The following is a 17,395-nucleotide window of genomic DNA, read 5'->3' on the forward strand; positions in this document are numbered from 1 at the left end:
TACTTCCTTGTTCTACAACATTCCTTTAAGAAAGGAACTTTGTGAGAACAATTAATGTTTGTTTCATTATTTGCTTTTCAACACTTCACAAAAAGCCTTTTCAGTGGAAATGGAACGGTTTTACTGGCATTTCCACATCACTATCCAATTTTCTGTTATGTTAGTTACAAAATGCAACACCCTTGTTTCTGTCTGACAGTAGAGAGCACAGACGAGCAGGTTGGGGTCTGTGGCCCGGCTGTGGGGAGGGATGGAGCATTGGATTCAGGAAGCCTTGCAAACATAATTGCGATCCATTATCCTAACACACCTCCCTGTTTCCCAATAGCTGCTGAAACCAAGAAGTCGCTGGGAGAAAGCTTAAAGTAAACTCTTTCATCTTAACTAAGATTGATTTCTTATTTTTTATAGTCAACAAAAAGGTCAAAGCTAGTCAAGGCAGATTAACACCTATGATGGGAAATTTCTTTTATGTATTGGTTACATGCTTTAGCAATATCACTTTTGGGTTTTTAAAGGCACACATGTGGAAGAGCATTCAGCCTCAACTTTATTGCACACACACAGCCAGGCAGCCTGAGAAAGTTGGTGAAACCCAATAGGGATTTGGAGTTGACGTCACACCGCAATGTATTGTGGGAGCGCACCGCCATCTTAGAGGGCCACGAATAGCGTGCATCGGTAATGTGGACCCGTATGAAATATGGCAGTGGAGTGAAAACCCAGACCACCTACCTCCGTTGTCCTACCCTGACACCTTCTCGTACCTTGTCTGTGGAGTCAGCGCATAATTGTCAAATCCTTTTCGGAATTATAAATCCCTGGAGGCGCACATCTAATTCACAAACGGTTGGGTGCAAGATTTGTCCATTTTTAAGTCTCCACGTTGTGAGTATGTTGACCATATGACCAAGATACAGCCAGAGGTTGCACATAACATTGACTTTTCCTCAGCAGCTGCTCCAAAAATTGCTCTAGATGAAAAAATAAACACACCGTCTGCAAGGCAAAAGGAGCCGTCCGCAAAAAAGGCAAATTCCACCTGCTAGTCTGAAGTTGTCATCGATAAGCTACTCCATAAACAGAACATAGTTCTGCTGCATCACACATTAGGATGTTTGTTCTAATTTTCTATGACCTCATTGAAAATAAAACTAAAAGCCTATAAAGAACAATATGAATTTACCAACAAAAAATGATGGCAGAGAACTCGATATCAGCTCGTCTCACCGCTGCTAACCAAGCCTGACGTCTTTGTTTGGTAACATCAGATACATGAGATCCCACACATTGCTTCCAGGAGGGGAAACGATAAAAAGAGCCCATTTTCCAGGTTATTCCCTTCGCGATCGTGCGATCTAACATTGCAACTGACACAGCTGATGTTTCTGTGTGCTTTCGCTCCTGTAGTCCTTTGGCCTACTAAACAAAGGGCTACATCACACTCCAAAGCCCTATGGGGGGAAAGTCCACAATGTGAAGCCTTTGGTTTGTCTTATCTTACTTCCACACATCGTTTTCTCTCCGTTTTGGCCTCCCGTCAACACTGAGACGGTGTATTTGCTGATGGAACACACAGCGTTTCCAAATGCTCTCGAAAACGAATACATTTGAAAATGGTGCTTTTTTTTTTTTTTTTTTTTTTTTTGCATCGCAGTGTGGACAGCGAAAACAGAGACTTTCTAAAACAGGTCAAATCGTTTTACGTTTCACACATGCGCAGTACTGGAACATAAATATTTTTGCCCGTTTCAATGTAGACGCACAACTCTGTCAGAACAACTAAAAATGCTAGTTTTCAAATCTATCCGGGCTAGTGTGGACGTAACCCTAGAGTTAAATCAGAGATAAGGAATTGTAAAAAGAGAGGGCCAAAGGTGTAAAGGACAGCTGTGGAATGCTTTTGTCTGGCTGTATAGAGATTGCTTTGTGAGTAAAAATGGCAACAAAATCAAAACACTGCATCAAGCGCTAGCATTTCCAGCACCGATAATCATTAATTCTGCGGTTTTAATCCCTACTTGCATTTTATTTGCCCCAAAAACAGTCATGTACAAAACAACAGTGAACAAGCCAGGTCCGTACAAAGACAGAGTTGATGAAAAGACACTAAAAAAAAGTACGAGGAACAAATCTAAGGAGTGAAAGGGTCAGACCCATACGAGCATACAGAGTGGAGTAAGGACGTTAGCGCGCTGCCCATATCCCTGCAACAAGCCCAGGTCCAGTTTACTTTGGTGATTTGGACTATTCCATTTCACAGCTGTTGTTAATTTTTTTCTTTAACTCCTGTACAGGCCAACACAATCTATTTATCGTTTCAGATTGTAGTGTTACACAACGTTTTCAGATCAAACAGAAATAAAATGAGTGTTTTGTAATTCATTCAATTTGTCTTTATTTATAACTGGCATTATTGTTTCATTCTATTATAGAATCTTACAAGAAAAAGGCAAAATTGTAAAAATCAATTGTGCTTTATTAGCTGCTTCGGTGAAAAACAAATCATCAATGCAACAAAAAAAACAACAACACTGCAAAACAACTTACTGGAAAACAGTTATTCGTCACTTGCTTGCTTCAGTACAACACTTGGGCACATATATGCGCGACGTTTCGTGGCTGTTTTCGCTCTCTCTCTTAACCAATCAAATCTGGCTGTGGTAGCAGCTTTAAACTCTGTATGACCAGGTTGATAGAGGGCGCCAGTCTGGATCACATTCCAGCATTTTGTAGGCTGGTTTTCCTACAAAACACAACAAATATTAGCCCACAAAGCAGCATAGCGCAAAGAATTCAATTCAATTCAAATGAAGACTTATTTGTAACCTACACCAACAATTATGTTATGATAACTACAACAGAAGACTGACCTTTGTGGAAATGCTTGGAGCAGACTAACATGTGAGCTGGAGTGTTCTGGGACGTTATATTTGGTCTGCAATCCAGGCCATTCGTCGGCTCTTTGTTACTTTGGAAACATGGCTCGAACAATTTCTCTTCCACGACGCAATCCGATAAAAAACTATCACTTTACCTGTCGGCTTCCCGTGGCTGTCATGCGACCGGCTATTGCAGCTAATAATACAACAGCTTCTTGCCATTCTTTGTGTTTCTTTTTATCGCTGTGTGACTGTTTTCATATGAAAGCCTGTGTGCGCCAGTACCGCTTGCCATTCATTCCCAGAATCCTTTGCGGTTTTACCCCAGAATGTCACATTTTGAACATGTGACGTCATTCATAATAAACCACAGATATTTGTCTACAGGTTTACATCATCTAATATGTTTTTATTCTCTTTTAAGGCGAAAATAAAAACGCAGAATCTGCGATATCAGTTGACCCAGGAACTTGTATTCTTCGTCCTCCATCTCAGCTTGTTTCCTTTCTTCCACCTCTCTGTACATGGCATTTGTGTAGTATGTGTCGCCGTTTCCTGCCACCATGTCATCAATCTTCTTGATCAGCTCCTCCACCTGCTTTCTGTCTTTGCTTCTGTTGTTGAAGACGTGGAACCTGTTTCCACAGCTTTGGATGACTCGTCTGAGCTCTGGTTTGGCTGCACGTACATACTGCTGTATGGTGATTTCCTGGTCTTCAAGGTCATCTCCGTGGGTGAACAGCACAATCATGTAATGTTGAGCTTTTGGACCAAACAGCTCCTGCAGGGCTTCCACAGAGTTTTTCTCCTCTGTGGTGAATCGACCGACTTGGAGCACCAGTAGAAAAACATGAGGACCTGGACTGGAGACTTCAACGCATCTCACAAGTTCATTTTTGATCATCTCTGCAGATTTCTCAGTGTCCAGGATCCCTGGTGTGTCTATGACAGAAATTTTTCTCCCTTCCCACTGTGCTTCACCTGTTTGACAAGTTTCAGTCACTGACTCTGAACTGGGACGAGATTTGAAATGTTTTTTTCCCAGGATGGTGTTTCCAACAGCACTCTTCCCCACACCAGTTTTTCCTATTATCACAATCCTCAAATCAGGACCTGAAACACAATTCACAGCTTTAGTTTAACTTGGCTGAAAAGTTTTACCAGTAGGCCTCATGTATTTCAGTCATTATGAGCACATATTGACACTTTTCAAACAGAAATGATAAACATAGAAGATTAAATCAAATTTTACCTGATATACACCATAATGATGAAGCCATAATTTGTATTCAGTGTTGTAACTACACAGGTGAGAGAGATGAGTGTTCAAGCTTCTGTCCAACACATTATTTGTAGCTTCACAGCTGACACACCTCCAGTAGTTGCATAACCGGTTCATATAATAGACACAAAGATGAGCACACCCTGCAGAAACCAAACAGCCTTTTACTGCACATCAGTGTGTTTGACAGGAAGTTCTTCCATTAAGTTTGGATTCAGTATGATTGTTGATACTTTGCTTTGGGATAGTAAAACAGGATCGTTAAAATCAAAAGGAAATTAGGATTAGAAAGGAAATGCTTTCACAATAATTTGCTTTAACTAAAATATTTTAGGGCTTTTAAGAAGAAATTCCAAAGTAAAAGACTTGAAAGAAACATTTGGAACAGATTTCAACAGTCAGTGTGATAACATTAGAGACATGATACTTAAAAATATCATCCTGGCTAAACTTTGCTAGATCCGCCCCTGCACAGTTACCAGCCGTCAGCTACGTAGAAAAGGATCCTGGTGTAGAAAGTAATATTAAATAAATTCCAACAACAGCTTATTAAGCTTAAACGTGCTGCTGTTGTTCAGCCACTGGTTTCCTCTTTCAGGTGCAAAGTGGGCCAAAAACAAACAAGAGAGACGGACTCGCAACAGAAAAGCCGATCAGCTGATCATTGATCAGTTTCATGATTGAAGCAGCAGCAGGAGAGAGAAAGAGAGAGGCAGTCGCTCCATATATCGGTTGTTAAGCTTAACGTTGGAATGCTTTACAAACATTCAGAGATGAACTTACACACTTGCTTTACTTCTCTCTGGAATAACTTTCTCTGAGAGGAAATTCCTGGTTTGGTAGCGAGGCTACAAATACACACAGCCGCTCTATCACATGACGCATACTGCTATACTGCTGCCACGTGCTACGGTTATGAGCCGAGTTACGCCATGTCGCAAGTTTTGTGAGGTGTTTTTTTTGATATTTAATGGATCGGATTACATTTTTTATCCGATCCAGTAATTTACTGGATACCGATACGTAATATCGGATCGGTCCATCTCTAATGGATACACCGTAATAACATGGGAATGGTTGGGGATATTAAAGTCCTGTTTGTGGCACATTAGTATATGTGAGGGGGCAAACTCCTCAAGATGGGTGGTGACCATGGTGGCCATTTAGAAGTCAGCCATCTTGGATACAACTTTTGTTTTTTCAATAGGAAGAGGGCCATGTGACACATCAAACTTATTGGTAATGTCACAAGAAAAACAATGGTGTGCTTGGTTTATATTTTAATAGATAACATTTAAAAGATAATATTTTAATCCTTCACAATTTTGTCACACTATTCAATAACTTTTACCACAATACTACTTGGTCAGTTAAATACTACATGTTGTCTTCATATTACATAATGTTCAACAAAGTCTTGAGTCTGGTTCACATAAAAATTCAATGGATTTACAATGACTACTATCTTTATCCGGGGTTGCATGACGAAACTCTGTTCAGACAGTGAATGGACTGATTCTTATATAACGCTTTTCTACTCTCCCAGGTTACTCAAAGTGCTCTATACAACATGCCACATTCACCCAATAATGCACTTTCTCTAAACTGAGTGCTTCCTAACTACATTCATACTCTTGACATGCAGACTGGAGGAGCCAAGAATCAAACCACTAACCTTCTGATCAGTAGGTGACCTGCTCTACCTCCTGAGCTACAGCCACCCATTTGGAAACATGAGTAAACCCTCAGTAGGTTTTGGATAAAGTGTACACTCACAAACCTGTCAAACCTGCATTTGAAACATTGGCTACCATAGCAGTATAGTATTGCAAATCAATTGCAGTAGTCCAGCTTAGAAGCAATAAATGCATGAACTAGTTTTCACTGTGAGACAAGATGTTCTGGTGGAGAGTTTTTAAGCCCTATTGGGAGTGTCCCTAAGAGGGTCATGGACTCCCAATTGATCCTCTGCCTAATCACACGAACCAAGGTTTCGAGTAAACCCGCTGTGAAACGTAGCCCCACCCTATCATGTGATTTCCTGAGGTCAGATGGCCCAGGGTGTGAATGGGCGTTAAGGCATCTAGGAAGGGATCTCAAAACTGGATTACAGATGGCAGACAGTTGGTGTCGTAAATCACCACCTGTGTTCAAAGATGGTCGCTCACAGTGGACATAAATGCACTGTAAAAACTGTGACTAGAGGTTACATATGGCAACAAAGTGACACTTAATTTACTTTAATTTAAGTAGATTTTAATTTGAAAAGATTTATGTAAAATGTACAGAAAATTTTAATTAAATTTCAACAGAAAACAAAAGTAGATATTAATAAAATTCAACTGTAAAAGTGTGTTAAAAATGACTTTACCAGCAATTTGGCAAAGGTTTAGTAAAAAATTACGATTAAGATATCCATTCCAAAGAAATGAAAATGTTTTGTTTTTTTTAAGTAAAACTCAAATTGGATTTAATAACCTTACAATTAAATTTTGTAAATACTGACTGAATGATAAGAGAAAATCAAATTAATTTAACTGCTTTTCTGAGTAAAATGAATCAGTTTCACAAATAAAACATTCAAACAGTAATCCGGTCGTTAAGTCTGACGTCACTAGCCGTGTCTGGGCCTAAACTCCGCTGCAGGTCCATATATCAAACGATCACTATGGCATTACTGAGAGTTGAAAAACTGTCTAAAGTCTTTCATCTTTAATAAAATGATCAGTGTTCTGCTCTACCAGGTGTAACAATTGAGTTTAACATCCAGGCATCCATGAAAACGGAATTTATGACATTTAACGGAGTTAGAAGTTAGCAGGAAGTTAGCTCGCTAGCTTCTATCTAAATACAATATAGCATGTCCTGACTGCGGGGTTTTGGAAACAAATTAAAACCTACAGCTCTGTTATCACTTCCAACATAAATGAAGACAGAAAACTAAACAGTAGTGACATTTGTAGGGTTACTGAAGTTTGGCTAGCTGGTATATAGTTTAATAGTTTAATTATTTATATAGCACATTTAAGTACAACAAGAGCGTTGACCAAAGTGCTGTACAAGAATACAACATACCTAATAAAACAGCTTAGAGTATTAAAAGCAAACACCAAATATGAATTAACAAATAACTCTCATGCTGTATTAAAAGCCAGTAAATAAAAATGCGTTTTAAGATAAGATTTAAAAAGATTGACAGTGGGAGCCTGTCTGATGTGTAGGGGTAAATTATTCCACAGCTTAGGCGCTACGACTGCAAATGCTCGATCACCTCTATGAACCAGCCTCGACCTTGGTACAGCTAAAAGCAAAAGATCAAAGTTTTTAAAAGATAAAAATGATCTCACCTTAGATAAAAGCCTCAGTTTGAAGAAAGACCGCTGTACGACTGAGCTAATTTGTTTTTCAAAGGTGAACTTGCTGTCAAATATACCCCCAAAGTTTTGGCATGTGATTTGACAAAAGGCTCAAGACTGTGCAGGTTCAAATTAGAGGTGCTGGGATTGCCGCTTGGTCCAAAAATTATCACTTCGGTTTTGTTCTCATTGAAGTTAAGGAAATTAGAGGCCATCCAGGATTTAACTTCATCGAGACACTGAAGTAAGGGTTCTAGTGAGGCAGGACTATTTCCCTTCAGCTGAAGATAGATCTGAGTATCATCGGCATATGAATGAAAACAAATGTTATATTTTCTAAAAATTAGACCTAAAGGCAGCATATAAATGGAGAACAATATTGGCCCCAGTATAGATCCCTGGGGAACACCACAAGTAAGGGGAGCTGAGGAAGAGATAAAATCGCCAAAGCTCACAGAGAAGGTCCTGTCAGACAGGTATGACCTGAACCACTCTAATGGGGTGCCCTTTACGCCACAATGCTCCAACCGTGTGATTAAGATGCTGTGGTCAACAGTATCAAAGGCAGCAGTCAGATCTAAAAGCAGAAGCACAGCTGAGTCACCTGAGTCAGTGGCTAATAAAAGATCATTAAGAACTTTTAAAAGCACAGTTTCTGTGCTATGAAGAGTTTTAAAACCAGACTGAAACCTCTCAAGAACATTGTGTCCATTTACAAAAGATTGCAGCTGAACAAATAAAAATCTTTTCCAAAATTTTCGACAGGAAGGGGAGCTTTGAAATAGGCCTGAAGTTAGTGAGGACGGAGGAGTCAAGATTAGGTTTTTTGAGTACAGGCTGTACAACAGCATGTTTAAAACAGGCTGGCACAACACCTGAGCTAAGGCTGCTATTAAAAATAGCTAAAATGTCAGAACTGACAACCTTAAAAATCTTTTTTAGAAAATGTGTTGGAATAATGTCATTTGGACACGATGATGTCTTTGTGCCATTGCATACTTCCTCCACCTGATCAAGACACACTCAAACTGATCAAAAACAGCAGAACAGGTGAATATTTTAGACGCGTCATGTGAAGGCAGGGTGATCATAGATCGAAGCTGTTTTATCTTATTGGTAAAAAACTGCAAGAACCTTTCACAGGTTTCTGAGGAACTATTAATACAAGAAGCTGGGGAAATATTCAGGGCAGAGTCAATAATTGAAAAAAGAACCCGAGAATTATTGGAGCTATTCTCAATAACATTAGAAAGAAACCTTGACTTTTCTGCTTTAACAATGTCCTGATACCTGTACAGACTGTCTCTCAACATGAGAAAGGACACCTGCAGCCCATCTTTTTTCCACTTACGTTCAGCCTTCCTGCACTCTCGTCTGGCTGAACGAGTGGCCTTATTTATCCATGGGTCTGGTCGTGGTTTCGAGTTTATAGTTTTAAAAGGAGCGACCTCATCAAGGACAGTTTTGCATTTATCATAAAAATTAACTGACATTTCCTCGGTACCAAAGCTAAGGGGAGATCTTATAACTTTTTTAAAAGCAATAGAAAATTGTTCTGTTGCAGATGGGTTAAAAACACGACAACGACGTGTTGAAATAAGAGGTGTAAAATGGCGGAGAGATAAAAGTATGTCAAACACAACAGGGCAGTGATCAGAAAAAACAGCATCACATATTTTCATGTTTAGGACCGGTAACCCTAAAGACAGCACAAGATCCAATGTATGACCCTGTTTCTGGGTTGGCCCGACACAAGTTGAGCAAGACTGAAGGAGTCTATCAAACTTAAAAAGTCTCTGGCCAGCGAATTGGAGGGACAACACACATGAATATTAAAATCTCCAACGATTAAGATTTGATCGTAGCTTGGCACAGTTCGAGCTAAGAAGTTTGAAACGTCTTGGGTAAAATCCTTGTGATATTTTGGAGGTCTGTATACAGCTGCAACGAGTGTCGGGCGGGGATGCCCCAGTTCGAACGCCAGAAGTTCAAAACTAGAATACGAGTCAGTTAAGAGTTGTTTGCAAGAGAGCTTCTTCCTAAAAACAGCTGCCACTCCACCACCACGCCCAGTCATCCTCGGCACATTAAGATACTCACAGTCATGCGGTAAAAGTTCAGTAAAACAACTGGACTCATCGACTCTCTGCCAAGTTTCCGTTAAAAGCATTAGATCCAGTTCCCAATCGGTAAAGAAGTCCTTAAGAATAAACGTTTTGCTTGCTAGCGATCGAGCATTAACAAGACTTAATCTCAGTGGTACAGGTGGCTCAGCGGCCGATGTGGGTGCCCGACCTATCGGCTGTAGATTCTGAGGGTTTACTCCATCTGAGCGAAGACGGGGGGACGCTGGCGCGGGGTTATTGTCGTAATCCCGACAACAGGTGTCAGGCAGGTGTAAGCCATGTCCAGAGAGTGCCAGTAGTTGACGCGGTTAAATCCAGTCAGGATAGGGTGAGGTATTTTTCGAAATCGTGTCCAGGTAGCCTTCATTCTCACCAATAAGCCACTGCGTTTCCCACGGCATCTACGGCGCTGTCAGGGACCAAGCAGTAAAGCATAAAGGACACAGGTGTTTTAATTCAAAAGGGGGTTTTATTGACCCAAAAATATGAAAATATATTTAACAAAGCCAAAACTTAAATAGGCAGACCAATAAAAGAGGTCAACTCAATAGACTAAACTCAAGATAATAATTAACAAAACCTCAAACAAACATAAGATAAACTGACCTGCTGAAATGACACACGGGGGAACTTAAATACTGGTTTAGCTAAACCAAATGACACACACGGGGGGAAACAAAATGGCTGCCATATAAGCAACTAATACAAAACAATTAAACAAACATGAAACACCCCCCAGACAATGAAGCATGTGGTGCAATCCAATTAGGCTGTCAGTGGTACTTCAGGTCTACCAGCCCTTTGCCAAAACCTTTTGCCAGACAGACGGAGAAGCCAACTCCCAGGTAACTCAAACAAAGAAAGATGTATTAATATAACATAAAACAGAACTTTGACCTTGCAAGGTTAATATGTGTGCACGCCATATAAACATTGGAAGGTGTGATGGAAAAATAAATACATTTAATAAAGAAACAATATTGAACAATAGACTAGACTATTTTAAAGTAGTGACTGTAAATTAAACTAAAGTGAATCAACGGGTGGTGAGGTGTGGAGCTTACCATGTGTGGCATGCCATCACAGGCGCCCTCTCAGTTGAGGTAGCGCCGGAACGCAACGGAGACAAGCTGGAACTCCTGACAGGAGTGGTGGGGAGAAGGTTCCCTGATATCCACGATTGCAATAAGGAGTTTTTAACTGAGAGGATCTTAAAGCCAGCAGCATTTGGCGATCATATACAAGCAGAGAGTTCGCATGTTTTAAAACAAAGTAAAAATAAAACACTAGTACAAACAGAATCAGACGGCAAGCCGTACACACTGGCGCCATCTTGAACGATAAACCCATATAATGATCTTCAGCCAGGAGAACAACTGAGATGATCCATCCACAATACGAGGTTAGTCATTCATATACTGCTGCATGGGCTGGGCTGTAGTTACATCCTAAGGTTTTAAAAACTGAGCTTAAATAAATGATTAGCGGTAATAAAAGCAGAGGGAGGTCAACAGTGATCACTGACTGTTTTAGGAGCTTTTTGAGATTAAATAGAAGAAAATACAAAACATTAAACATGTTAACAACACAAAAGCATATTAAACGCAGACTACTTTAGGCCCGGAAGTAGGATTCGTCACGTCATCACTTAACAACCGGATTGCTTTTACTATGGAATATAAAATTTATAAAACATTTATAATATAACATTTTTCAGCTTAATTTATGTTGTATACACTGAAATTCTTATCAATAATCTCCTTTCATAATCTCATATGGTCTCCTAAATACATTCCCCTGGTGTAAATTTGTTTTAGTGTGATAAACAGATTATCCCACAGCTGTGTACAGAGCAACAGCAACATAAGAGAAAATACATGAATGTAGACCAAAGATATACAGTGACTGTGTTTGGAGGTCACAAAGAATGTTTTGATAAGACAAACCAATGTGAAATCAATTTAGTAAAAAAACCCAAAAAGATTAGACTCTAACTTCAAGATTAACCTGAAGTTTGAATATCATTTACTCAGTTTCCCTTACCTCTGTTACTTCTTTATGATTAACTAACAAAAAAGTGTCTCCCAGCGCAATTCTTAGCATATTTTGGTTATAAACAGTATATACAGTACTCTGGAAAAGGTATAAAATGTCACTGTGCATGTGTTTTATGTGTATAGATTTTTTTTACATTAATACCTGCCATGACCATCCCTTTCTTTTGCCCCACTAATATTCTGGTTTCAGTTTGTTTCCCACATTTTTTTTAATCTCTTGAATTTCTTTCCTTATGGTTCCAAGCGCTGTCACCAAACTTTGCATTTTATTATTATGTCATAACATCAGCTACCATCTCTGCTGTGGACTTTTTAATGTCTACAGTCTTAGATCAACACAGTTCTGCCCTCCAACACTGTCAGCAGCAGGAGCAGCAACACCACCTCAACAGCAACATTGTACCTGATTAGGTAAAACACAGGCTGCATTTGCTTTCCACTGACCCCATCTTTGATTCCATATTATACTCCTATGCATGTGGATTGTTGTTATTCAGCCTGGTTGTATGTGCCCCTTTTTAACTTTGAGCACCCACCCCGAAAAAACACCTCTGCATGGTGCTTAGTTTAAATACCAGCTGGAACCGAACAATGACAGTTTTGTTGACTAAAACATTTCCACAGAACTTCTTGTGTCCTTGTCCTGCAACATTCATTTAAGAATCATTTAAAAAAAACACACCATACATATTTGTGGTTTATTATGAGCACACATGATGAAATCACTTCCAGTGAAAACCCAAAGGTGTTACAGGTATTTCCACATCACAGTCCAAGTTTTTGTCGTGTTTGTTAAAGCCTGACAACAACACCCTTGTTCCTCTCTGACAAGCTAAGGCTTGTCTAATAACATTATACTATCTGTAGATAGAAGTTGAATGTTAAAAGACTCAAAATGTCAGAGCATATTACACAGGAGAGGTCTTACTTAGGAGAGTTGACTGTTTGGTCACAGGATCAGTGTGGTGTGATCAGCTAGATTCTTCTCCTAAAGTGTTCACTTCACTTCTTACATAACTTATCATAGCAATTTGACCACATACAGTTTTTGTGAACATCTGATGTTGACTTTGTGTGTGTTGTGTGTGTTTGCGAGTGTGTCTACACTGTTTGGTAGTGACCAACCCCTCGGTTTTTTGTTGTTGTTGTTTTCTTGCTTTAAAATTTGATAGCCGCTTCTCTGTCTCTTTTATTTTTTACAATTATTAATAGAAATATTAATAGGAACCTATAATTAAACAATTTTGCCTCTGTCTCCTTAATTCAACCCAGACATTTTCTGTTACTTTCCCACATCCCGCAGACCTTTTAGGGGAGCATAACAGTTACTGTTGATCTGAATTGGTACTCTATAAATATATATAAAAATATGATAAAGAGTTCTACGTGCAGGGATTGTTGAATTTCCGCACAAGGAATTTAATTGAGCCTGTGAAATGAAATTATTTGCTCAGATTATTTTTTTGCTTGTGCATTTGTTGTGACAAAATATAAAATATTTATGTCCCTAACCCTTTGAGCCTATTTTTTGACAAATCAGCATAAAGCATACATTTTCAGTAAAATCAATTAAACAACATAAAACATATCCAATCACCTTGGTTTCATTTAGGTCTACCTTAAAAAAATGTAATATAAAAAACTTTTCGTGGCACATCACAGCTTGATGTATCATCACTGTTTTAAAACTCTTTCATCTTAACTAAGACTAATTTTTTCTTCTGTTTTTTACAGTCAACAAAAAAGTCAAAGCGAGTCAAAGCAAATTAACACCAAAGATATTTGTCTACAGGTTTGAATCATCTGATAATTAATTAATCTCTTTTAAGACGTGAATGAAAACTTCGAATCTGCTCTATCAGTTGACTCATGAACTTGTATTCTTCATCCTCCCTGTCAGCTTGTCTCTGTTTCCTTTCTTCCACCTCTCTGTACATGGCATTTGTGTAGTATGTGTCGCCGTTTCCTGCCACCATGTCATCAATCTTCTTGATCAGCTCCTCCACCTGCTTTCTGTCTTTGCTTCGGTTGTTAAAGACGTGGAACCTGTTTGCACAGCTGTGGATGACTTGTCTGAGCTCTGGTTTGGTTTCACGTACATACTGCTGTATGGTGATTTCCTGGTCTTCAAGGTCATCTCCGTGGGTGAACAGCACAATCATGTAATGTTGAGCTTTTGGACCAAACAGCTCCTGCAGGGCTTCCACAGAGTTTTTCTCCTCTGTGGTGAATCGACCGACTTGGAGCACCAGTAGAAAAACATGAGGACCTGGACTGGAGACTTCAACACATCTCACAAGTTCATTTTTGGTCATCTCTGCAGAGTGAGTGTCCAGGATCCCTGGTGTGTCTATGACAGAAATATTTCTCCCTTCCCACTGTGTTTCAGCTATTTCACAGATTTCAGTCACTGACTCTGAACTGGGTCGAGATTTGAAATGTTTTTTTCCCAGGATGGTGTTTCCAGAGGAACTCTTCCCCACACCAGTTTTTCCTATTATCACAATCCTCAAATCAGGACCTGAAACAAAATTCACAGCTTTAGTTTAGCACATCTGAAACATCAAGTCCATAAGTTTCATGTATTGCAATGCATGAGCACATGTTAACACATACTAAACAAAGAAGATTAAATATATATTTACCTGATTTAAATGAAGTCATAATTTATCTTCAGTTTGTTGTAACTACACAGGTGAGAGAGATGAGTGTTCAAGCTTCTGTTCAACACATTGGTTATGTGTAGCTTCACAGTTGACACGCCCACAGTAGTTGCATAACAGGTTTAATAGAGACAAAGACGAGCACACCTTACAGACACCAAAGAGCCTGTTACAGGATTGTTACAATAAAAGGAATTTAAGAGTAGCAAGGAAACATTTTCTATCTGATCATTTCAATCGTTTTGGGGGGTTTGTTTGTTTGTTTGTTTGTTTGTTTGTTTGTTTTAGTATGTCAAAAAAGAATTGGTTAACTAAAAGGATCATTTCCACTATTTTCATTGACAAGATTTCAAATTTCCTTTAAGAAGGAATTCTGGTTGTAGGTGGTACAAATGAAATCACACGTGCAGCAGAATTACAAACTAGCTACTAGGTGTACATTACAAGTTTGAGCTAAAAAAAAACAAAAACAAAAAACAAAACCATCCTGTGCCCACATATGCTTTGAATTCTCAATGGGGGACAATATTATAGATGTGCAAAGGTTAGCAACTAGCCATGGAATGAATGTAAATTCTCCGTGCTCTTACACAGCACCCTCTTCCTGTATTTATTTTCATTGCTCCTGACCCAAACACAACTGACCAATGAACATTATCTTATGGTTTGTAGCAGCAGACTTTCATTCACCTGGATTTCTCCCAAAAGAAATAAACCAAAGTAAATAATCTACAGGTGTAAAAACACCCTAAGGTTAAACCTAACTCATCTTTCACTGTTCCACAAGAGTCAAATATCTCTACTTCCATGTGTAGTTGGTTAATATAGAGCCAGCCCAGTACACACTCCCAACGCAGGGGGTTAACTACCCTACGCAAGGTGTGCCTGCTGCTTGCCAGACAGGAAGGAGAGGGCGGGACGGCTGGAGTGGCATCTAATAACTAACTCACAAAATAAAACAAAAGGAAAACAAACCAACAAACTAGGGCTGTCGATGTTAATGCCGGCATCACGATTAACGCAATTAAAAATTTTAACACAGTTTGGATGACTCAAAGTTTATGTTGTGGGGTTGGGTGTTGAGACTGGAGTGCAAAATTACTGATGGAAGATGACAGGAAAAGGTCAAAGCCATCAGGTCCTCAGTTTAGAAAAAGAAAGAAAAAAGAAGAGGAGAAACAAGCAAATGATACAGGTAAGCAGATGTGTCTTTGGATAATGGCGGGTATTATGTGTGCTGAAACAAGTTAACCTTCATTAGTAGGGATTGGAAAAACTTCTGTTTACATTTGTTAGCTACTTGGCTGTGATGGTAAACAGCAGACAGACAGTAGATACTGGTGTGGCTTATTTAATCTTTTGGACTGTGTTCAGCATAATATTAATTGGAATTAATTGTATTGTTGATTTGTCTGCTATTCTCAATGTATGATGAATTATCATGGCTGTTTGTTAGCCATTTGCATATTTCTCTTTCTCTCTCACTATATAAAATATTGTCTCAATACGCAGTGTTGGGGAGTAACGGAATACATGTACCGCCGTTACGTATTTAAAATACAAAATATGAGTAACTGTATTCCGTTACAGTTACCGTTTAAAAAGGTGGTATTTAGAATACAGTTACTTTGTTGAAATAAATGGATTACACGGTGGTACTCCCCTGTTTCATATTGTGGCGGGTCAGGACTGTTTGGGTTTTGTTTGACAGCTACGTTCTGTTGTTCCAGGCGGCAGCGTTACGGTTGCCATGGTTACAGGGTGACTCTCTCTCTGCGTGTTTCCTGGGTGAGAGAGGCCTTTTTGTTGTTGTTGTGCTAAGCTAATAGGCAGAATGCTACAGGTATAGCTCTAAAGAATGTAGCATCATGGGCAGTGTAGTCCGTGCTGCAGGGAGAATGGACTGCCATACACGTTATGTGTCTGTGAGCGAGGGAGGGAGAAAAAGGAAAAGTACGAGCTGTCATCGAGCAAAAACGGGAGCTGGAAGCATGTAAATATAATAATAACCACTGCAGCCAAGAAGAGTGCCTGACGAGCCCAGCTGTAAGTAAGCTATTAAGACTCGACTGTACGCTGTGTTCGTGTTTTCCTCTGAAACAATAAGTTCTGTTGGAGCAGCCTTTCAACGCCTCTCTCTGTCTCTGCTAGCAAAGTTGACCCAGACAACAAAGTAAAGCTAGTTTTCAGCTACGAGCCCGACACGAACCCACCGTATTAGCCAGAGGTCCCTTTACTACGGTTCGGAGCCGCGGACCTTCAGTAACTAATAAATCACAGCAATAGTACATTCATGTAGTTGTAAACAGCATGATAATATATTAAGTAATCCAAAGTATTCAGAATACGTTACTCTCATTGAGTAACGTAACGGAATACGTTACAGAATACATTTTGGGGCATGTATTCTGTAATCTGTAATGGAATACATTTTAAAAGTAACCTTCCCAACACTGTCAATACGTGAGCGAGGCACAGAAAGGCATGGGCAAGAATACCAGAGGTGCAAAACACCAGCTACTGGTAAACCGAGCAGAAAGGTGCGACAAAAAAGGTGCATAAGAAATACAGCAAGCTGTCCATAGCAAAGACTCACAGCCTTGGCCAGCCGCTTGAGGAAGTACACCAGAGAGATAGAAGACAGGAGAATAAACCAGCTGTTCTCCACAGAACCAGCAAAGGTGTACTCTCAGTGGCAAGGGAACAATAATAAGAGAACAGCACCACCAAGGCTGGAGACGGAGCAATACTGGAAGAGCATATGGGAGATGGACGCAACCCATAACAGCAATGCTCAGTGGCTAGTGGATCTGAGGGCAGACCATAGCAACCTCCCAGGGTCCAGTGGCAGATATCCAAGAAAGGGTCTCCAGTATGAAGAGTTGGACAGCACCAGGGCCCGACATGGTTCACGCCTACTGGCTAAAGTACGAGCGTCTGGCAGCACAAATGAACCAGCTAGTTAACGAGGGACACCCGGAATGGCTAACCGTCAGACGGTCCTGATCCCCAAGGACCCCAAGAAGGGA

At 39.8% G+C, this 17,395-nt stretch overlaps 2 protein-coding genes across 5 annotated transcripts; both read right to left on the reverse strand.

Annotated features, from left to right (window-relative positions):
• Positions 1–1,696: 1,696 nt before the first annotated feature.
• Positions 1,697–14,411, reverse strand: LOC146511845 (GTPase IMAP family member 9-like). 4 transcript variants are annotated; one of them, XR_014875970.1, is made up of 3 exons: positions 14,349–14,411; positions 2,874–3,995; positions 1,697–2,746 (listed from the first exon to the last, which is right to left on the reverse strand). XR_014875970.1 is itself a non-coding variant. In XM_085171983.1 (2 exons), exons 1-2 carry the CDS (start codon positions 4,160–4,162, stop codon positions 3,292–3,294), a joined length of 732 nt encoding a protein of 243 aa, XP_085028109.1. In that variant the 5' UTR covers positions 4,163–4,227; the 3' UTR covers positions 2,821–3,291. The 4 variants fall into 4 exon arrangements, 1 of the variants encoding a protein (XP_085028109.1); XR_014875968.1 differs by lacking the exon at positions 14,349–14,411 and adding an exon at positions 4,135–4,227; XR_014875969.1 differs by lacking the exon at positions 14,349–14,411 and adding an exon at positions 4,144–4,223.
• On the reverse strand, positions 11,184–14,435 carry LOC146511846 (GTPase IMAP family member 4-like). Its single transcript, XM_085171985.1, has 2 exons — positions 14,349–14,435; positions 11,184–14,224 (listed from the first exon to the last, which is right to left on the reverse strand). Exons 1-2 carry the CDS (start codon positions 14,365–14,367, stop codon positions 13,518–13,520), a joined length of 726 nt encoding a protein of 241 aa, XP_085028111.1. The 5' UTR covers positions 14,368–14,435; the 3' UTR covers positions 11,184–13,517.
• Between the last annotated feature and the right edge of the window lie 2,960 nt (positions 14,436–17,395).

This window comes from Neolamprologus multifasciatus, chromosome 9 (assembly GCF_963576455.1).
Source record: "Neolamprologus multifasciatus chromosome 9, fNeoMul1.2, whole genome shotgun sequence".
NCBI lineage: Eukaryota > Metazoa > Chordata > Actinopteri > Cichliformes > Cichlidae > Neolamprologus > Neolamprologus multifasciatus.

Excerpts from the sequence above, each read along its gene's own strand:
- LOC146511845 (XM_085171983.1), bottom strand. The coding sequence starts at position 4,162 with ATGGCTTCATCATTATGGTGTATATCAG. Across the intron at positions 3,996-4,134 it reads ATCATTATGGTGTATATCAG|GTCCTGATTTGAGGATTGTG; the intron begins GTAAAATTTGAT and ends ATTGTGTTTCAG.